This window comes from Acanthaster planci, linkage group LG18 (assembly GCF_054643075.1).
Source record: "Acanthaster planci isolate LZ-2023a linkage group LG18, COTS_SCS, whole genome shotgun sequence".
NCBI classification, from domain to species: Eukaryota; Metazoa; Echinodermata; class Asteroidea; order Valvatida; family Acanthasteridae; genus Acanthaster; species Acanthaster planci.
In genome coordinates, this window is record NC_141794.1 from 1,847,659 (window position 1) to 1,870,713 (window position 23,055).

General features: G+C 45.8%; 1 protein-coding gene across 3 annotated transcripts; it reads right to left on the reverse strand.

The window, feature by feature from the left end:
- Positions 1 to 123: 123 nt before the first annotated feature.
- LOC110980046 (uncharacterized) lies at positions 124 to 22,394 on the reverse strand. 3 transcript variants are annotated; one of them, XM_022236340.2, is made up of 5 exons: positions 20,304 to 22,394; positions 12,236 to 12,837; positions 11,822 to 12,085; positions 11,038 to 11,475; positions 124 to 5,649 (listed from the first exon to the last, which is right to left on the reverse strand). In XM_022236340.2, exons 2-5 carry the CDS (start codon positions 12,281 to 12,283, stop codon positions 2,812 to 2,814), a joined length of 3,588 nt encoding a protein of 1,195 aa, XP_022092032.2. In that variant the 5' UTR covers positions 12,284 to 12,837; positions 20,304 to 22,394; the 3' UTR covers positions 124 to 2,811. The 3 variants fall into 3 exon arrangements, with proteins under 3 accessions (XP_022092032.2, XP_022092049.2, XP_022092042.2); XM_022236357.2 differs by lacking the exon at positions 20,304 to 22,394 and adding an exon at positions 13,447 to 14,456; XM_022236350.2 differs by lacking the exon at positions 20,304 to 22,394 and adding an exon at positions 13,432 to 14,456.
- Between the last annotated feature and the right edge of the window lie 661 nt (positions 22,395 to 23,055).

Below are 23,055 nucleotides of genomic sequence, written 5' to 3' on the forward strand. Positions count from 1 at the left end.
TCTCGTGAGGAGACAGCACGATTTCAAAATGGCCCATCAAATACTAAAAGAGGAGCGCTACTTTTGCTGGCACACCAAGCGTGTCGAAAGTCCTCCTCAAACAAAGGTTTACATTGAATCTACTAGTTTTCATGGCCATGCTTTTTTATTTACTCTACCTACATTTATATGCATTTATTTTGATACATATATAATGTTGCAAAAGAAAAAATACAAATTACGTTAACATTACATATAAATGTGAATGGTGTAGATAATAGTTTACAAGTATTACATTTTCTTACAGGTATTAAAACATTTCATGATAATATCATATAAAGCATCCATTAGTTACTTACACTCAAATCTTGACCTGAGATTAAATAAGATTGGGAAATTTCATTTGATTAAATGTCGGGTGTTTAGGAAAAACGTTGATTAATATATGTTTCTGCAATGTTATATATGGTAAGTGGACATTACACAAGGAACACGTGAATTTAAGTGTCACGGGCGTTTCAGCAACACTTGGGCTAAGTTGAGAGAGAAATTTTACCCCGAAACATTTCAAGTTGGAGTAACAAAGCTGCTGGTATACAGCGAGTAAACTGGCGCTCTTTACGCCCCTGGTGTACAGGGGATACCAGGGACAATCGGCCTGAAGTGCAAAAACCGTCAGTGCATGCACCAGACAGGAATGCAAAGGAGCGTAAACCAGCGAAAGGCTTCACCGAAGCAATGCAATAACCATGCGCTCCACTGAGCTCACCGCCCAACACTCAAAACTATATTACCAAAATAGTTATTATTGCAATTTCACCACTAGAGGGCGATGTTTGGCATGGTAAAGTACTCAAGCCAGTCCATCCAATTCAGTAGAAACGATACTATCTACATGTTAATCACATGTGGATTGAAATGTTATATGGATTAAAAGCTTACATTACTTTCAAAACCACTGTCCATATGCATGCTTAGTGTGTTAGTGCAAAGGCATGCACGTATTATTTGTTTCTATTTTCCAGTATTTGACTTTTGCATTATACCGCGTTAGAACTGATTGAAATGGAGTGATGGCACTTAAATGTACGGTCCCATTTCATCATCTAAAACTACTGAAAGACATCTATAGTTGAAAGCTTCTCTTCTGACCGGCAAAACCAATACGGTGACCGGTTTAACATAAAGAATAGAAAAAAAAAGAATGTCATCAATATTTCTATACCGTGCCAGCCTCGACCACAAAACACACAGAAACTTCGCCAGCGAAGGTATTCGAAATTTCTCTGTATAGCAGACTACGGATGACACAATAATAAGCCCCGGCAATATCTCAAGTGTTAAACGCACCCTGAGGCTGTGGACCAAGTGAGGGCGCAATATCCCCAGCTCTGGGCTATATGGGGGCCCTTTTGGCGGGCTGCATTTCGCCGATTCACGAACAACTATGGAGAGCACGCGTCGCAGTCGCGTCACTTTCAAAACAGACAACACTCCCCACCAACGTGCCTCGTTTATGAAGGGGGGGTGTTCCTGCTAGGGACGTGGCGAAGGCATTTTCTGTGGGGTGCCAGGTTCAATTCAACGACTAATAACTTGTTCGCCAACCTGTGAAATGAAAATCCGTGGTACGCTACATTTCATGTTTCAGGAGAAATACCAACGTATGTCGTTCAAGTACCAGTTTTGAATTGATTTGCCAACTGAAGCTCTATTTGCCGACTGGAAATGATTATGGGATGGTGCTGTATCCCAACCCACCCCTCTCCAGGTCGTAACTCCCCTGGCTACTGCTCAAGGCGGATAGAGTTAACACGCACTCGTTCTTTACCGGAGACGCGCCGGCATTTGGCAAGCCACGACAAACAACCAGTCGAAGAGGTAAATAGAAAGGCAAGTACCACCCGCGCAAGAGCCTGGCACCACCGCAGCGATGGCTTATTCCGGAAGAGGAATATTCCGTTCTACTGCTCTTGCAAGAACTCTACGCTGTGTGGCGTGCGTCCGAGTTCCTTGAGAAAAACATACCGGTGCTGAATGTTTCTGCCAGGCGCTCGAAGGAAGCATTCCAGTGTAGTCGTGCAAGTATTTTTACTGACACTGAATACCTCGTGTGGGCAAATAAAGGTCCACAGATAATTCACATTTCTGATTCTGCAAGGGTCGAAACGCCAGGCCCTCCATATTTTGTGTTTTTTGTTTTTATTCACAAAGGATAATAAGAAGCGTATTTGTCTTCCTCATTCTGATAGATCCTTGGTACTGGTCCCTTGGAACCAACAATACCTCAAGAAATAAGAGTTAATATTGCGGGTGTCCAAAACGGAGAATTTCTGGGAAACGACGATATCGTAGTCATAATTTAATTGTACAAAGATTCTATAGATTTACTCTACTCACCTTGAATACTGAGGCAAAAGACGCACATGTATTGAGGAAGATTGCTTCATGGTCATGGCATTTCGACTTTGACAGACTTCAACGGGAGGATTAGTTCCTTCTTACGTACGTGATTATCTTAAGCTGTGTAAAACGGCGAATACATTATTGTAGGAAGTGATTTGACACGGTGGATGCTCACACGATGGGTAGGGGTTCATTAAAACGAGATGTGGACAGAAGAATTAGCAAGGATGTACATGTACATGGGGATTTCTTTTATACATAGACACTGAATTGTAAGTGCGGGTTGTGTTATGTACCAAGAGTAAAACGGTCATTGCTATCGACGAATTTAATATGAAATCGTATTTTGACTCAAAGGATAATCATTATTGTAAGTCGATCAGATGATTCTACTGCAAAACGGTTTCCGTTCAAGCACGAAAATGATTAATGGAACGTTCCACGTTTTACGTGGTTACTTGATATCGGGCTTGAGCCAGGGCTGGTAGGCTTGGAACCGGCACCTGTTATTAGCGTGATATCCCTCAACGCGTCGTCATTACCTGGTGACTGGACGAGACCTGGGTCCACCCCGTTCCCAATCACCAACGGCGATTTCCGTGATGAGGAGCCGGAGCTGGAATCCGACGGCACATCATGGGCGTCCATCGGAACGCTCTCCTTTGCGCTGGAGTCGAGGCCGTGACGGCTGGGCTGCTCGGTGTAAGGCTGCGATTGGCTAAGACTGCTCCTGGCGGGCAACGGTGACTGGTCCGCGTCTCGCGCCAACGTCTGGATGAGAGGCGGAAAAATGAAGTGCTCGCTCTCGGTGTTGTGCTCGGATTGACCCCTGTGCGTTGGTGTGTCCCCATAGTTACCAGGACTGGGCAAACTGAATTGCACAGACGGCGAATGCTGGGGTTGTGAGTCACTGTCATCAACGTCCTTTATCGATCTTGGACCCACTGCTGTGGCGTCGGCACGTTGCTTGGGGGACTGTGGGGACAGAAACCCCAGAGGGCGCAATTTAATGCTTCTGCCCTTTCCCTTAGCACTTTTAGAGTTTGGGGGTGGAGTGGTGCCACTGTCCGATGTGCCACTGTCACTGGTCCGACTGTAGTGCCTGTCCGTGTCAACCGACGACTCCGGTGCGGAACCCGTCCTTCTCTGGCCAGACTTTCCATGTCCGATGCGGAGTCCGCTGGTCAGGTTTCCAATTCCAGAGAGGATCACCGACGGTTTCTGCTTGAATTTCCGGGGTTTCCACTTGCTGGCAGATTTCTTGGACAGTCGAGGCTGGGGCATGCCGTCCGCTCTTGCCTCGGAGTCTGTTGAGGACACGCTCCGCCGATCGTCTTCGATGGTCACACGCTTACACACGGTGCCTGGTGAGGTCTGGCTGTCCCCAGAGCTGGACCTGCGGCTGAAGGACGAATGGTCCAAGGGCCGCTCGTCACTGGAGTTGGGCGGGTTCTTGAGAACTGGTTTGATGGGTTTATCCCTGGACCGCGGTACTGAGTGGGCTATCTGCTCCCTCTGGGGACTCTGAGCCCCAGCTTTGGTCCACGTGGTGGTGAAGCCGTCGTCCAGTTTTTGAACGATGACCTGATCTTCAGCGGACGTTCCAACGGCTTGCAGGGGCTCCTTGTCGCGGCCGTCAGGTGCCGGGGTGCCTTCCCTCTCGGCAGCAGGGTGATACGAGCCAAGCAAAGGCTGCGTTTCATTGGCGTCTTCGGCGTCGTTTGGTGAGGTGCCGCCCCGCGAGCGCCTCTGGTCCTGCGGTGGGGACTCCGACACCGATCTACCAGGTCCGTGCTGCAATGGTGACAAAGTTCCCCTCTCCGCTGGCTGGTCCGTGGTTGAAGGACATGATGGGTCTACTACGAGATCGGAGATGCCTGATGCACTCCGTCTCTTTGCTGGTACTTTTCCACCTCTCCTACCAGCTTTTTCTCCCCCCGTTCCAAACAATCCGGTGGAAGGCACATCACAATGATGCGGTACCTCCTCGCCCTTCCTGGACTTTCTCGCGCTACTTCCGAAATTCTGACACTCGTCCACGTCTTGCCCGCTTATCCCCACCCCCGAGTGGCCTACAATCAGTCCCATGCGACCAATGGCTCTGTAAACATTAGGTCGCTCCGTCGGCCCGGTGTCCGGGAAGGCGTCAGAGGCTAAGCTGCTAGAGCTCTGCTTGTTGGCGTGGTCGGTGTAGGTGGTGGAGCTACAGGTGCGATCTCTGGGCGTGGTGGGTCGCTCACCAAGGCCACCACACCTGTAGGGCTGAGGTAGAGAATCCTTGGTCAGTTCCCGTACGGGCTGCGACTGCTGCTCCATCCCAATGGCTCCAAGATCCACGGATGCGTTGCTACAGGTCTCGTCACGACTGACGCTACGATGCGGGCTAGAATGGGAGTGCACGCTGCCCTTATAAGAGCCCTTCAGCACATGCGCAGTGTCATCCATGACGTCCATCATATCAAGGCAGACATCTCTGATATTGAGGCTGACCAGGCTACCGTTCATTTTGGCCTTATCCAAGGCCTCTCGCTGCTTCATCGCCTTTTCCTGCCGCTCCTGCTCGCGGTAATAATCAGAGAAGTTATTTACTATAATAGGAATCGGCAAAGCAATAAAGAGCACACCGCACACACAACAAACGGATCCAATGACTCTGCCTAGCAAAGTTGTCGGGTAAATGTCCCCGTACCCAACGGTGGTCATCGTGATGGCAGCCCACCAGAATGACTCGGGTATGCTTTTAAACTTGGTTTTCGACACATCTTTCTCGGCAAAGTAAGCCAGACTGGAAAACAGCAATATCCCAATGGCAAGGAAGAGGATCAGCAAGAACAGTTCCTTATAGCTGCGCTTCATCGTGTAGCCGAGCGACTGGAGGCCAGTCGAGTGTCGGGCCAGCTTCAAGATGCGCATGATGCGCATGATCCGGAAGATCTGCACCACCCGGCGCACGTTCTGGAACTGCATGACGCTCTCGCGGGACTCGGTGAGAAACAGCGTGATATAGTAGGGCAAGATGGCCAGGAGGTCGATGATGTTGAGGGCGCCCTTGAAGAACTTCCACTTGTTGGGGGCGGAGATGAGGCGCAGGACGTACTCCAGCGTGAACCACGCGATGCACACGCTTTCCACCAAGGCCAGCGACTCGTTGTCCGCGTCCCGCTTTCTAAGGTCCTCCGTCTTGGGCTTGAATGAGTCCATCGTGTTCAGAGACAAGGCGATAGTAGACAAAATGATGAAAAGTATAGACAGGACTGCCACGACCTGTTAGGAAAACAAAAACCAGAGTAGAGGAATAACTAAAGGTGAATCATTTTACAACAACCAAGCAACAACACCAACAACTCTTGGATGTAACTTTCACTCATTACATCAGGGTTGGGTTAAAAAAACAAGGGAATACTCCTGATATTTAAAATCTCCAACAACCAGCTCCGTAACTTGAGTCCAACCAATCCACGTGCAAATAAAGAAACAATTACAGTGTTAAAAATAGCTTCCAATTATTTGAACAAATTAGTGCTGTAAATTTCTTAGCCTGTTGGGCACGAGACGAGCGAGTTAGTTCCTGGGCGACTTGTCTCGCTTTTTTTCTGATCTAGTGCACATGTCTACATGCGGTGAGTCGAACACTGATTCGAGACGCCATCTCGGTAGTCCCTCAAGGCAGCTCACAGCGCAACCCTCACCACTGAAAAACAGCATTTGTTGATTGTTTTTAAACCCAAGCCCAACACACCAGAGGCTCAGAGGATCCTCAGCCCTGCACTGTTACCACACAAAACAAGTTAAAGATTGATTCCCACATTTCAAAATATCTCACACATCGGTCGCGAACACCGAGAAGCGCTTGAACATGCGAATCGAACGTTAGCTTCATCGCCCCTCGGGCTGAAGGGACGTCATTTAAACCTCGGGAGCTCCCGTCAGCAGGGCGCTACTTAATTGCAAGTAAAATTGGCGATAAGGTAGGCAAACATTTCACCGTGTCAGCAATTACAATACACCTTGTGACGCCGGCTTTGGCTGTGTACTTACATACAGAGAGCGAAGAATATGAGACGAATCGGTGATGTACCAAAGCTTAATTTCAACAGCGATTCGAATTCTGGGAATTTCATTCACAAAGCAGTGTTTCTAGAGTTTGAATCCTACACTGTTCTTCTGTACCAGTGCTGAGCTTTTTCCTGCAGGGTTGTTAGGGTTCAGGTTCTGTGAAGTGTAATCTTCGTCAGTGCGATTGGCTTTCGAAAGTCAAGCCCCTTCGATCATCCACCACGTTTACCATTTATTATGATAAAAAAATCCAGGCATTATTATGGATCCGTTTTTGACTTAATGCATGCGAACTTCATGACGTGAGTTAAAACGGTACCTGTCTACGTGTAGCTGCCTGCTCTTTGCTCATGAATACGCAAATTTAAATTTATCTGAGAAATGAAACAGCCAAAATACTTTTTAAATGGAAAGCAACAGTTCTTTTGTGGGTCTATAGAACAAACAGATACATTTTCCAGGGCTACACTTTTAAACGGCACTGCGTGGATCCTTCAAAAACATTTTGTAAGTCGGTATAATTTGTCATTTTTATTATTAAAAACTTTTAATGAGAGTGCTCAATTCAGCAAATTACATTACGTTACATTTACTTCCTCCTCGTGGCAAAATACGCAGGTACTAACAATGTATGAGATGAATAGGCCACTAAAGGTGGCAAAAACCATATTATAAAATGCAAAGCTTGTGTCAGGCATGCCATTACAAGAAACAAACAAGAGAATACAAAAAACACAACAAAATCTAAACAGAGAAAACATTACATATACAAAATGAGCATCAAAATAAAAATAGTGATGAACGAAAGAGCTACGGGAAGGAGTTACACTTAATCACACATCAAACTGGGACCCTGGAGACTAGGACGCATGAAATCTATTACATAAAATAACACTTAACTTTCTGCTTGAAGGAGCTGAAAGGCCTTAAACATCTGTTAGAAATCTGTAAGCTATTCCATAGTTTAGGTCCGGAATATTTGACATTGTATCTAAAAGTAGATGTTCTATGTTGAGATATATGTGAGAATGTATGTCAGCGGACTGGTACGAATTATAGCCATGTAAGTTACAGTTTAGGGTAAACATAAACATAAAAATTAATTCTTGTTGACATTGATTCAAATTTGTGACGCTTAAGTATTTCACTTCACGTAAGAGCGGTTGACCGTGAGCCCAGTAACGTTTTCTTCAAACAAGAGGATCCATTTAGAATTGTAGGTATAAAAATATAGCTAGACCTTAATTACTGACAGTTGTAACTAATTTATCCATTTCTTATGCCTTTGCTAATACCCAGTACTTCTTTTGGTATATTCCGTACTCTGTAACAGCAGCTCCCGAGTTGCATAAATTTGGCCTGGGCTTAACCTATATTTGGCTTCTCCGAGTCCCCATTCGCCTCTTTTTTTAGGTCAACAATCTCAGAGAAGTGTACAATATCTCTACGGACTGTCAGCACCTGAAAATAATGTCACCGTAACAAACAGCGGGAATGCCTCTTACACGCGTGCACACACTCGGGGGCCACTTTTAGACCCGCGCAAAAATCGTGTTCCATTTCCCCCGGAATAGTCCTCAGTGACAAAACGTCCATTATAATTGCAAATATAGGGACCGGGCAGCGGGCAAACCTCGGCGGAGACGCAGGTCAATTTGTTTGGAGGCCCGTGAGGATCATGCCAGTTGCATCCGTTACAGCATCGTAAAGCTCCGTACGTGCACGCCTGGCAATCAGGGATGGGAACACGCGCCATCGATCTCGCATATGTAATCGTTCTTAAAACGAGACTGTGCGCCATTGCTGCGTTGAGTTACAGCAACCACACGATATATCGATGCTACCTCTTGACACGCTGCGTCACCGTTGGGCAAAACACTGCGGTGTTTCGGCTGTGTGAAGACGCTGAAGTTAGCAAGCTTTAAGGAGATTAATACCTGTACAAATACGGACGATTCGCAAGGAGTGCGCTTCCAAGAGTATGCAATGTCGCTGGCCAATCACAACGTACAAAATCTGTCGACCCTTTCAAAACGCACATTGGGTCGACAGATTTCACGCATTGTACATGTGATTGGCCAAAGTGTTGCAAACCTGTCTTGGAGGCACACTATTGTGAATCGCCAGTATTGACTCTCCCCATCTTAGGCTAGCCTCGTTTTCAGAACTGTGTTCACAACTATCTACTCTACCTCCAGTAGAAGAGTGTGTTGGATTTATCTTTGTCTAATCACGCACAGTTTCCAGTACTTTCGTTTTTAGCAATCTTGACCCAAGACACCTCATTTCGGCAAGTCGACCAGTCTAACTTCGAGCACCAAGTGCTACCCCAGTAACAGGGTTTGGCAAAAATTATTGCATTTCATGTGACGTCACAAAATTCAGCCTGGCAGTCCAGTAAACGGGAAAAAATGAACAAAAAATAAATAGAAAAAACGAAAGGACTCTCATATTTCAGTTCTATTCCCTGATTTTCAATGTACAATTTTTTCCAAATTCAGGGTCGAAAATGTGCTTTATTTATCTTCCCGTGTAAATCACCTCCACAGCCTTATTAAGAAATAAGCTCTCAAGAAAATCCACTTTGTACAAGAGACAGAATGCAGCGACGTTCACCACACAGGATTGATTGACGTTTGTGCGATTTGACATCTTGGTTGGAATTTCAAAGGCTGCTTTTTTTCAGACAAACAAAAGTTACAAGAACGCCTTTCTGTATTTTTTTTCACAGACAAAAAATGGCTCTCTTTGGGGGTGCTATACGGCCCCCGTTGCCCACCCCTGGATCCGCCCTTGATGTCTTCAGTGTCTCTCTCTATTTGATCTAAGGTAAATTTCATACGCCCCTTGACTTTTAACAGAACATGACAAACAAATAGACCTTGTTGATATCACATTTTTACTGACGTGCTGTTGCATACCCTCAGTCTGTGCCCTTGCTTCCAACCATTAAGAGAAGAACGCCCCGAACGCTATGAGCTTTCCCTGAAGTACCGGCGACCTTTCTATGCACACTGGGGGCAACCTGTAGGCCCATTCCCGAAACCACATCGTGGACGGTGCTCAGAATGACGTCCTTACCAAAAGCAATGGCCTGCTCTCAACCTCGTGGTCACTCCCCCCCCCCCAGAAATTCATTAATGTTTCTCAGAGTGGAGGGGCTAGAACGTATTTGCGTTTGAACTAATTATCATTCAGAATTCTCGAGACGTCTGTGTCGTAGCCAAGGGGATATTTTTGATGCCGAGAACACTGCTGAAAAAAAAAATCCCTGAACTGTCCTGGGGCTATGACTGTTCATGGTTGTTTCCACGACGATTACAGATGCACCTCGATCGTTTACCATCAAGCACCATTATGTTTGTATGCAATACGTGTATACAATATATACGCATTTCAAGCGTGTGTAGTGCGTCATGTTAAGGGCTATATTCTTTGGAAGTTCAGAAATTCCAAAGGAAATGGTGCGTGGTTTCATCAAGCAAACAGGTACAATTTTTGCTCTGATAAATATGAATTAGGAATTTAATTTTTTTCAAATGTTACCATGCTCTGCCGATTCTTTGCTCTGGACATCGCGACCACCGGCCAGTTTTGTGCCCCTTTACAAAGCTGGGCCCCAAATTATACGTGCATGCCATCTCAATATGTCCACAACAAAATGACGACGGTGGTAAACGCTCAGCGAAGCACGTTGCATCCGAAAATTGCATAACCACTTCGCACCGAGAAGGTGCCTGCGTTTCCCCCGCGGAGCTGGTCACGACTGTGTGGCAAGATCTCGCCCACCAGTGCCCCCCCCAGAACTCACCATGAATATTTCATTTGCATATTCCCAAAGCCTGTCATTCGATTCATCTGTGCGTGACAAGGTGTCATACAAAGCACGCCAGTGACTTCAAATTACAGAGACTTTCAGTCTTAATTTCCGTCGAAGGTCGCGCGGAGGACAAATTGAGCGTTGTAAGCAACTTGGCATACATGTAGATTAGAAGTGTTTTCCCGCGTGCTCCGTGCACCTGTGCTTGAGTGAATTTGACCAGGAGTGTCCATTGAGTTCATCACGTTATCAGAGAAGACCCCTATAACAAATAGGGTTCGGAACGAGCCATATGTAACGAGATTTTTAAAAACAGGATGGAAGGCAAAATAACCACAGAAGCAGCACACAGTTGACTTACAGAATTACGCGAAATAAAAAGACGTTTCTTCAGCGCTCTAAAATGTGGAAGACTAAGAACAGCATTTCAGAGAAATCTTCCACCTACATGCAGACTAAACAAGTCTATTTGATCTTACAGTGGAATATTTTTGTTGGTAAACAGCGAAATGCACCGTGTGTTTCAGATTCATGTGCCTGTTTTCAGTTGGCCATAATTATTGTGGGAATTCTCTAATTAATTATTCATTTATTCTGACTGTTGGCATACTCTGGGAATCAGCATGAATACAGATCTGTAACCTTTAATTACAATGTTTTCGAGGGCCAAATTCTGTGTCAGAATAGGTGCAATGCGTTACATTGTTTTGCTATAGTTTTCCTAAGTTCCAACTTGAGCAAGATGCCATTACGTCCTGGTTACAGATGAGACTTACCCGGGCAGCTTTGGAGGAGTTTGGTTTCTCCATGAGATCCCAGAGGTTCTTTCTCTGTTTGGCCCAGCATCCGGTGCCGAAGTTCTCCTGGTAGGTCTCCCGGAGGCTCTCGGCGATCCGCTTCTCCTCCTCCCGGAGCTGCTCCTTCTTCTGGTGGTACTTGTGCTGGCAGCACGTCTCCAGGTAGAGCTCGTCAATGCCCCAATACTGCAGGTCGTTGGCGAAGGAGATGGGGCACATGCCCTCGATCAGGTGGAGCTTGCCCGTCCGGTAGAAATTGAGGATGGAGTTGAAGGAGGCCGGGTGGCGGTCGAAGAAGTACTCGTTGTCCAGCAGGATATAGTCGTCGCAGATGGCCATGATGGTCTCGTGGGTGGTGCAGTCGCGTAGCCGGCCGAGGCGAGAGCGGGGCAGACGATTCAAAGTGCGCCACATCACCTGCGAGGGAAACATGGAGACGTCTTGTAATAAGCAGCTGTCGTCGGTGTAAGATCTTGTTCTGAAAATACACTACCCTAAAGTTCTTTCCTCTATATTCAATGGATGACCAGACACTGCATTTCAAGGAGCTTTCTCTTAATCCAATGAACGATTATTCAAGACAATGTGAGAATGAACATCATTGTCACATCATGAAAATTTCTAAGTTTCTCATGCTACTGTTTTCCTGTGAGCAAATTTGGTATTATAACATGGTATAAATAAACTGTGACATCTTTTTAGGAATCTCGAAAACTCCTGGCACCAGCTGATAAATATATGATCGTGTCAGAACTTTTCTTACCTCGTGCCGTACACCGCCAACATTGACAATCACCCGCTTAGACTTGGCGCGCTGACTGATGATCGCCATGGGGTCTGGCAGGCTGGACGTCCGGGAGCTGGACCTCTCCCGCGTAAAGGACATGGCGGCTTTTTTCCTTGTTTGTTGTTCCCGGGAAGAAGAGCCCAATCCGCTTCTAGTCAGCCACTTCTTCTGTTCGAACCAGAGCTCGACTGGTAGATTGTTCGCAAGCCAATGTAGTTTGGTCCCGCGTGTTTCACATTTCTGTTGGTAGATTCGGGGTGACGAAATTGAAGTACAATCAATCTTTTTATTCCAGCATATATGCTTAAGGTCGCCGCGAGTGATTCACGACCTCTTTCCTCAACGAAAGGTTCGACTTCTAGGACACTCATCTCCGAGATATCCCATTACCTTTCGCGTGCTCCTTTTCGCTGCATGAACAGTGCATGGAGGCGTCATTTACGGCATTGTTACGGTGAGGCTTTACGATGCTACGAGTGTAGTTGGATGGTCCCGCCTGGTGATTTCCCTGGAGGACTGGTCCGCTAAATTAAAGTCGGGGAGAAACGAAGGCGAGCTGACCGAAGTGTTGAAGTCGTTTTTTTCTCTGTTTCATAGAAGGTTCCTGGAGACTATTGAACTTACAATGGCAACCGAGGAGGGAATACATGTACACTCCTTCCAGACTGGATCATCTGCGAAGGGCAGTACCTTAACTCTTCGTCGTGCACGCAATTACATTTTCAAAATGGCAAGCGCACCTTCGCGCCTTGGTGGCAGTCCGTTGGCAGGCGAGTCAGTAAATGGGTCAGCTGACAGCGCGGTGTTCAACTTTTAATCCCATGCACATGTACATCTCTCGCGATTCCTCGAGAAGCGCCATCGGAGCAGGAAACCGTAGACTTCATGGCGTCCCCTATCCATAGCCTCCCGCTCAGCCGCAAACTCACACGACAACCTTTTCGTCTTCTGGTCTCGCACGTTGGCCGAGGCACGTTTTCAGCATACTTCGTCTGCAAATGAAATCAGAAACTAAATATCACTGACTTGTAACGACGATGATTAACATATGTTGGGCAGACGGCTCGTTGGCCTGAACACACCAAATAAAAATGTGATTGTCAACTATGAGTGAGATAGGCCACGAGAGAGAAACAAAATCGTTCTAGGGTGATGATGGTATGCACACAGTTTTTACTTGAAATTCCGGAGAAAACATGTCTGACACAGTGCCCGACTTTGATACCAAACACAACAGAACGGTGGTAGGATCGTGCCAGGCGGGTCCCATACGAAACGCTACGCTGCATAAGTCGCCAGCATTACACGTTCTCAAGATTAATGAAAAAGCTCTTTTGAAAACCTAACTTTGCAGTGCTTGCACATACCGTCGTGGTAAACCACTTCATTTCTCTTGTTTTGTTACACTGGACGCACGGGCAATCGGAAGTCACCTATGCCTGATGATTACTTTGGCCATACCAGCTACGATATACATGTACCATGCTATCTTACAGTTAAGTGGCTGGATCCGCTATGATAAAGATACACCAACTTCGGCGATTTTTATTTCTATTGCACAGATATGTACTGCGTTCTGATCTCACCTCTCGATCTCGTACCTTACTCATCTTTGACTGGGAACAACGGAGATGTGATAATCGATCAGTACGAGACATCAACATTCCACTGCGATGTTAAACAAAACGACCGATACAAATGAACGGTGATGTCCGTGCCTGTATGCTGGATGTGCACATGTACAGGAGATTGCGTATATTAACGGATATGACTGACGAAGCGTGAAGGAAACAATGCAGGTACGGGTAGGCCTATACGTCTAGCCGAAAGCGACATCACTGAATTGGCACTATGCTTGTAATTTCAGAGGGCCTGGAATTTACGAATTGCAAATCCCGCCTGGTAATGGCTGTTTGGCCTCAAAGTCCATCAGGGCTTTGAGCGTGTATTTTGTGTGTATCTTTGGCCTTGGAAAGCCTTGGTGTCTCTCCATTCCCAGCCTCGTTGACATCTGCTCAGCAACCACACGCCCACGTCATCGGATCTGAATTCCGGCACTCTACCGTTTGAAATTACTGAAATTCATTTTCCTGCTTCGTCGAGAGGAGGTAGCCGTGTTTGGCCTTAATCAAACATTGCAGTTGTCCTGAACAAGTCACTCGGGTCAGTTTTCCGCCGTACTGAGTGGGTACCATACCAACGACACAAGCTCCGATGTTGGCTTTCCACAGTAGGCTACGTAAAATTTCATGTGTTTTCTGTGTTTCAGACACATTTTGGGCTGCACGAAATCGCACACTTTGATCTGTCTGCACTCAACGAATACATCAGTACCATGGTAACTGAAGAAATTAATTAAGAATGAGTTATCCACGACTTGAAATTGACATGTTACATGTTCACAACCACAGGCTGAATGGTACAGAAAGGTGCTTCACCTATGTGCTTCCGTGACAAGTACTGTACTGTTTATAAAATTATAAACCATATGGCGCACGTGCAGCATGTTCGGTCGTACTTTCGATGTTAATCAGACAGTCGTCGTATTTCTCGGTAGACAAACAATATCGCACTTTCCACATGTCAGCTCGCCTTTGTTCGAGAGCTTAATGTGACCCATTTCCCGCCAGCAATTTGTGCTGCGCTATATGGCACCCCACTTCACGGCAGCCGTAGCTCCGTGTAGAGGTTTTGCATGGTAGCCATCTTGTAGGGCAGTTCTTTCGTTCTACATGGAAACCTCCTTTGTGCATACACTGTGCAACAAAAGCATCGGTCTGCAAGGTGGCAGCCAAGTAAACCGTCTAAAATGTAACCTGATCCCCTGTACCTCTCTGACTCCTATGAAATTCAAAATTAATGCTCTTCGCGCCTTCATTCCCTATAACCGCATGGTCCGATGGTAAACCAGGTCACCCTTGCATCCGGTACAACGGATGTCAATAATCAACACGGGTGTCGTGGAGAAAGGTGGATGCCTGCCCCTTCCCCAGAAAAAAATAATACAGGCTAGTGGAACTGTAAAAGCGAAAGAAATGAAGAAGATTTGAAAGGGGATGAAAATCAACAATTTGCTTGGAACAAATCTAAAAATTAGCCCCTTCAACAGCTGATGGTTTATCAGTTTGTTACTAATAAGTGCTTTGCCCCGCCCCAGAAATCCCCCCCCCGATAAAAAGTGCTTCGGTCCCAGGACAAAACTCCTGGTGACGCCCGTATTCACCGATGCAAAACTGTGAACACGGCGCCAGATAGGCATGTAGTCTCTAGGGCATTTCTTCCACTCTGCAACACTTTCTCAAGCCAACTGCATGAATGTATGGGCTCTTGGGCGTCAAATACCATCGAAGAATTGCACCTTGAGTTTGAGCACGTGTGCGTATGCGAGTGCCGTTTAGCACCAGATTCGGTAACGTGTCACATACCTTCAGAGGGCGCTATCTCTACGTCTAGTGACGTAACCGTCATTCGCAGCTGGATTTGCTGGGCATGCAAAGCGCATTTCCAATTCATTCGGCGCATAGTGTCTACGCCTTAGATGTACATGTGAAAGAACTCGTGTTCCAAACTTTTAACAACAGACATGTGCCGAACAAAACGTATTACTGCCTTTACTGGCCTCAGAAAGTCTCTTTTGATCCCACGGAGGAGAAATGACAAGATTTTTGTATCTAAAATGAAACATTATGGACTTCTCCGGGGTGTTCGAATCAACTACGAGGAGGTCCTTCGTAACCAGAATACGTGTATGGATAGTGACTGTCAGGCGCTAGCTGGTGGCTCCCATACGTGTCTGTGCTATTTCATTCAAGCCGTAGCCTTGGAAGCAGCCTTTTTATGCAGGAACCACGCAGTACAAGACAGTGTACCCTAACAGTATTTGCACAGCATACGTCAACGACGTCTTAACACGACCAGGCACCAGTCTATCATGCTCCTTGAATGCCAGATACTGGGGTATTTTTGACTTGCTGACTCGTGGAAAGTCGATTTATTCTTAACCTAATTAAAGCGACTGTGTGCTCCCTTAAAAGGTTGCGGTGTACGTCACGAAGCCGACCCCCGTCCCTAGCCCTTTAATCTATTTGCAAGACAGATATTTTGATCGACTTCCTTGTATGGCTAAACTGATGCTGTTTCGCTCAGTGATGCGAAAGAAGATGTGAAAGTATGAAGCGTGGAAAACGATGTGACGAATATGCATCTTGATGCCATGCGCTTCACGATGCACGACGCACATTGCGAACTACGCAAAGGGCATACACCAACAGAGGCGTTGAATGGAAAGACCCTCGATGGAGATGACAAAAAAAATTCAGATACTGATCCACACAGAAAATGACATGTCGTTTAAAATAAAAAGGACTAATTTTATACACCCCAAAAACTCACGAGGACAAAAGCGTCTTTTTTTAAAATTGTGTTTCTACGTCAAATCAAATCGATTCCTGAGAAAAAGTGGTGATTGGCCGAACTGGAAGGAATAAAACAACAATATTATATACAACGTCCTGGAAAATATGAGGGGCAGAGATGAGAGAATAAATAGAAATAAAATTTGTGGGAAATTAAGGCGACTAAACGCATACTCTGTATTATTAAGTGGCACAGGCGAGAATAAAGACCTCCTCTGGTAGACTGTCGGAAATCGATTTTCATCTCTGGGCATTCCTCACGGGAATGAAACACAGCAGTGATCCTGAATTCGGTTTGCCTTGCTCGGAGCGGACTGGCAGACGAAGGCCTCTCACTTCCCCCCAAAAGGCGCGACCAAGAAATTACTCCTCGTTGCCACGGCAACATGCATTACTTATCAGAGTCTGATGAAAACTCGGTGTCAAGGCCACAGCGGGAAATTATTGACAAGCGTTCACTGCGATACAACCTGGTAAACCATATACTTCTGAAAAAAAAATTCCGACACGGCTTTTTTGTCCCACACTAAGTCTTATAACGCAACACCGAACCTTTCAGGAACTTATGTAAATTTTCGTGCTTCTGAAGGGACCCCAGCGCATTATATGCAGGCGAACTACTGTAACCTCGCGGTCCGTATTTCTTGATATTGCAACAACGAAATCCCTTTTTTAATTCATAACTCTAAGTGGAGAAAGCCCCTGAAATATTAAAATCGTCCGGTCGCTTTACCGGTTAACCTTGATGTCCGCTAGTGGATAGTGCACATTTTCACGGTTGGAATGATCCTTCTTTCTCTGAGGGTGTCAGACAGAAAGGTAACGAGAGAAGGGACATTAGTGGACTTTTCCTCAAATACATGTACCAATTTCACGTTCTTTAATCTAAATGAATGACATCCGAGTCGGTATAATCACGATGCTCCATCATTGGACGCCCCATATATATATCTTGTCGAAATACTCGAAACGGCGTTTAAGTTGTGCGGATGAGAAAGGAGTTGATACGGCAGAACTGTGCCTATTGAGAAACTTAAAAAGTTCCTTTTAAATGCTTTGAGTAGTGCGTCCCCGTCAGTGTGACGACATTCTCAAAACATCATAGGTTCACTTTAAATGAGCCGAAAAAGATTTTTCCTGAGTTCTTTGAAATAACAGCTAGCATCGTGTGAAACTTGTTCAAGCTTGCTCGCCGTGTTGTGACAAGTGCCGTGAACACAATTAATTAACGTGCACCAAACGTAGTGTTAAGCCGTGCATTAGACATGTATACGGTGCCTGTGAACTGTTAATGTGACGTCATCAGGATGTTGGCCTCTACAGTACCGAAGTGAACACGCCACGTGCATAATCATGTAAAAAGGCATTAGCCCAAGAACATTTTCGTGATGTGAAGAAATGGCATTCACTGCAGCTTTTGTACAAAAGTATTGAGTGATTCTCTGCGTAGAGTTCCTTTGCCCTGGCTATGCAAAGTCATTACTCTCAATCAGACAGGCTCCGGCAACTTAGTTCAGTTGGGGGTTGGAGACCGTTTGCTTGACAACCGTGGCCAATTCGTTACTTCGCCGTGTGCTGTAGCGTGCTTGACGCACCATCCTGTTCGTCAACGACAAGGCCGTGCAGACGAGAGGTCGTTACGAGGTCGCTAAAGCCGGCAGGAATAAAACGCATTCCTCGGGCAAGAATCTCGCTGAAACATTTGTAATATAGCACACCGCTGAGCCAAAGCTTATATCCACTTCGGAAAAAATGCAGGAAGGTTGATTTTTCAAGTTTTGACATGCCCCATGATGCCCCTGTATAAGTAAAGGATCAGGTTCAGATTTCTGATAGAAACAGGTCAAAATGCAGTGGCGTGTATAAGAAATCAGGTACTTTGATGATTAAGGAGACCCTCAGAAAGGAATTGGTACAGAGGGATGAATCGAGCAATCGTATCATTGCTAACATTGCAACGAATTGTACCGAAAATAGGAAGACTCGGTGCATCAGATATGCACAAGAAATTTAATAGGCATCCTTTGCACAAATTCCCAGCTGATTAATTAGTAAAGCAATAAAACATGACTAAAATCTCGCTGCATTCCGCTAACTTGAAGAGCAACCTTGGAATATTTTATGATAGCTGGGCTGGTCACGTGACAGCATCTAATCGTTGTGTTCATCATCCGGCCGAGTCACATTTGAATATTCAACATTGCCCTCGGGGTTTTTGTTTACAGTATGCAAAAATCCTTAATGTGTGGGGAGGAAAAACGAGAGAAGTCATGCAATCGTCACAAACCACTGTCGAGGGAAATCTTAGATCGGCCAGATGAATTCTCAGCAATATGACAGCCGTATCCAATCAAATAATATAGTAATATTTGTTCTTACTGACAGAAAAAATACCTGCTTTGGTAAAGCGAAAATTTCCGAGGTGACACTGAGAAAAATGAACAGCACACAAATCACACACAAAAGGTAATTGGAAGCCACAACGTATACCTACCTTCGACATTACGTGAGTCTTACATCTACGTCGGAAGTCACGTATAAAATTACATCCATGCTTTCTCCCCGATCAGTCTCCCCCCCCCCTCGCTGGACTGTAAAAGTGAGGTCTTTACCCCCCGGGGTATATTTTAATTAATTTTACACAACATCTTCTCGTGCGCCTGAGGAAAAATGAATTATTCGGTGTAAATGCCTCTCGCAATATCTGTCCGGGCGGGAGTGAGGCGCATGCAATCATGTTCAGCCTTCGGCTGGCGTACCTTTCGGACTACGTTGAAGACAGCCTGGCGCGCCGTAGCACTCAGGGCAAACGACTGACCAACATTCCCACTCGCATACGATAATTATTACGCTGTTCCTTCCGATTATGAAAGTGAGTGGAGCCCTTGATGTGAGTTTTAACATTACTCCATCAATGTAATTTTTAAAGTAAAAATTCAGCTACTTTTTTTCTCTCTTCAGGCGTATAAAATGTCTAGAAAGAAACATATGGCAAATTCCCTGATCTGTTTCCAGCTATATTATTTCAAAATTAAATACATTCAGAATGCCAGCAGTAACTAAAAGGCAATTGTTTAGATTTCAAAAATTTGATTCAAAATTCAGTTGAATCATTAGGCCTAATTTTGTACCTAAGTCTTGAAAATTTTAATGACAGCATTCCACTCTAGATTTTTCTTTCCTGTAGGCTCTATCATTAGCCCTTTAACAGATCTGACAAAGAGAATTGTCTTCCTTTGATTTTCCTTAGATTACAAACTGCATTGATCAGAACTGAGAAAAATTCTTCTAAAAAGAGCTAAAGTTCATGCTCCATGTTGGCTACAGCTTTCTGCTTTATTTCATATGGAAGTCTCATCATCAAGATTTCAAAATTTATCTCGTTTTCATTTTTCGTGTCTCCTTTAAAAAAGGTCACAAATATATTATCTTTTATTTTTTCTTACATTGGAACCTCACACAGAAGCACTCGTTAATCGTAATATTGCCCAAAATGTTGGTTGCAAGACAAAACACGCATACATGTAAGCCACATGATGGTCTATTCGCAGAAGCAATAATAACACCGAATCCGAAATTAAATAAATAAAAAAAGCCACTCAAGATCGATCCAGGACAGCTGTGTAAAGGAAGTTTAGTTAGATAAATAAATAAACTCACAAATTAGTATTTCTATCAAGGAGTCGAAAATCAAGCCCACTTCTCGATTAGGCATGAATTTGAAAATCATTAATTGTACATGTGCACTGTCCGATTTATCGATTTCAACGGTGACGACAAATATTTCGAGAGCACGGGGTAACACGATTTTCGACGTTCATGAATGCAGACATCAACCGCTTGCAAAATTACAGGCGCTGAATGACTGAACAAAACTCAAGAATTATGCTAATGCCTTGCGAAAGAAATGTTATCACGAGACGGTGGTAATTACACTGCGTTACACGGCCTAAGCCGACTCAGAAACAAAGGGGAACGGTATTCTTTACACGGGGAATTTAATTGTGCGTCCACACAATGCCAACGTAACGCTATATGCCTACCTTATTATGCGCCATCCGTCACACATCGAGCGGAGACATGTTAAGAACCACTTGAATCGGTAGCAGGCGCGATGGTTTGTAGTCTTCCGTCTGTTGCCTCTAGCTGCCGGGTAAATCCGTGTTCAAACGAGCAGGAGATCTTATCTTAACGCGGTCTAAGTCTTATCCCGAGGACGTCTTGTACTCTGCTATGATCATCTCCGCCATGATGACTATTTTCCCTCCTCAGTGATGGTGATGATGATGAGAGTCTTGCGTTGTGCGCGCGTGTTGACGTTGAGTCTCTCTGACCTTCCTGAGCGAGTGCCTACATGCCAGGCCCTAATTCCATGCTCGCATGCAACACGCAGTGCGCACCGCTGTTTCTTCACTTTTAGACCCACCGTCTCCCCACATCATCGGAGAGAGCTCCGCAAACCGTTGATCGACGGGTCCGCCGAGGTCGCTCGTGCGAAGCGACGCTCACGATATCGCCTGGCTCGCGCTGTATGACGTCACCACCGGGAAGCAAAGAGGAGCACGCTGACGTCTGAAGACGCCATTAGGTCACATGATGTCCATGAAACTGCGTTCATTGATTTTGAAAAAAAAAGTGACTGTGAAAAAATCAAATCTTAAACCACTTCGAGATAAATTCTTTTAAAATGAGGACTTTACTAAATGTCTCCTGAAATGATGACCAACACAGTATAATCATATTCCCACGGGAACACACGAAATCTCGCAGTTCAAACAACTTACTGTCTCAAACATATCTCACAGTATTGCGTTTGTTAAATGTCTTTGGCAAACTTTAATTCAAGCACTGGGTGATTTTAAATATCTTCCTATCTCTCAATGTTACAACAGTTTCATTGTTAACAATTTCACTGTTTAGTGTTGGCAGGAATTCTTAATATGGAATGAGTATTATTCCAGGCAAGACTGTTTCCAAGATTCACAAATATCAAGATTTTCATCGAGCAAGATTTCACCGAACGCTTCCGCCGCTTCCAGGGTCACTGGTTCTGCTGATGATGCAAGTGTCCATGAGCCAATTGGGGCAGTTTCCGGCGGTGTGGGTAGCATAGTCGTTGCTCCCCCGGGAGGGCGCTGTTCGGCGTGCACTTCGGCGGTAACCTCGGCAGAGAATCCTGCATTGGAGCGGCCTCCCTCTTCCCGACGAAATCTGGAAGAAACAGTCGGTGGCGTGAGCAGGAACAGAGGAGGGGGGAGTGGGAGATGATTGTTTTCAGTTGTTACGGGGAAGCTGAGTTCGCCAGATGAATCTTCAGATAACACTGGGGGAGAGGATGCGGGGTGTTCCTGCCTCATTTTATCAGACGGTGTTTCGCCAAAGGCGTCCACTGAGAACGAAACATTTTGGGGCCTTGACTCGTCGTGGCTAATGGCCGCTATAGCTTGGCTGCGTAGCGGTCTGCTCTGAGAAAGTGCAAGATCCCACTCTGGAGGAAGTTTCTCCAAAGCAATAACCGGCACGCTTTTGGTCTCCAGCGAGGCTTTGTCACCTTGGTCTTGGGGCCCCTTGGGTAGCAGTGACAATGTGGTGATGATGTGGGTTGCCATGGTATTGATCTGAGTGCCGCATTGGGTCATGACCTTCTTGGCCTCCATTCTAGCCGCTTTTCGGGCCACTTTCTCCTCAGCTCTTCTCTTTCTTTCACTGTTCCACCAGATGCAGCAGGCGCATTTCTCGATGACGAGGAGATAGGCGCGCTCACTGAATACACAGTAGAAGACAACGATTAGCAGTATTGCAACAAGAAAACTCGAAAAGGCGACTGAGGTGACGGCTACCATGTAGACATTCTCTCCGTTGAAGTTCCACAGAAAAACAGCCACCAGACCCACATTCTCTGTAAGTATGATGGTGTGATAGAAAGCACTCATGGCCAGTGCGTGCCCAGGTTTCAGGTTTAGAAAGCAGAAGACGTACGCGTACGAAGTTGCAACGTCCCGAAATCTGTCACTGCAATCTTGGTCGCGTGTAAGGCGGTGCTGAACGTAGGTCTGGATTCTTAGCCCTGCGAATGCGATAATCCATTGCGTGGCTGCTAACAAAAATATCATCCACGGTTTGACAGCTGCAAAAGAGGCTAAGCTGACGACACGCGAGACCAAGAGACTTGTCATCCACACGAAGCGCGTCCAGTGGCGGGCAGAGTTCTTACTTTCGTGTGGAGATTTCTGTTCGGTTGGAGGGTTCGTTTCTTCAACAATCGCATCCAGGGTAACCTTGGAACACTTTTCAACATTTTGAGCTTCTGCAGAAGGTTTAATACTTTTGCTGCCTGCATTCTCCGAAGAATGAGCGCAAGAGCCTCGACCTTCGTTATCTGTGTTCTCCAACTGTTTCTCGACCTCTCTGCTGAAGATACCGAGAGCGGGAAAATCCACCATGTTACCTTTTAGACCGCCATCTTGCGAGGTATCGGTGGTTTCGTGGGAAGATGGCTTCCTTTTCCTCGTCAGGCGTATCACCTCCTCCCGGTAGGAACTCAGAATTAAGGCAGCCGAGAGGACTGAGGCGCTTGCACTAAGCGTCAAGATGAAAAACTCCTTCCTCGCAGAGAGCATGAGGTACACGTCGAGAACGGAAAGCGGGAGGTCCTGAAGGAAAACTGGAACGAGGTGCAGAAGGATGAGGTTGGCGAACTGGCTGGAGGCCGACCCGGAGAGCGCCTTGGCAAACCGCCATAGGGGTCCCAACTGCAAGAGGTGACACGCCAGGCCTGTCCAGTCCAGCCCGGAG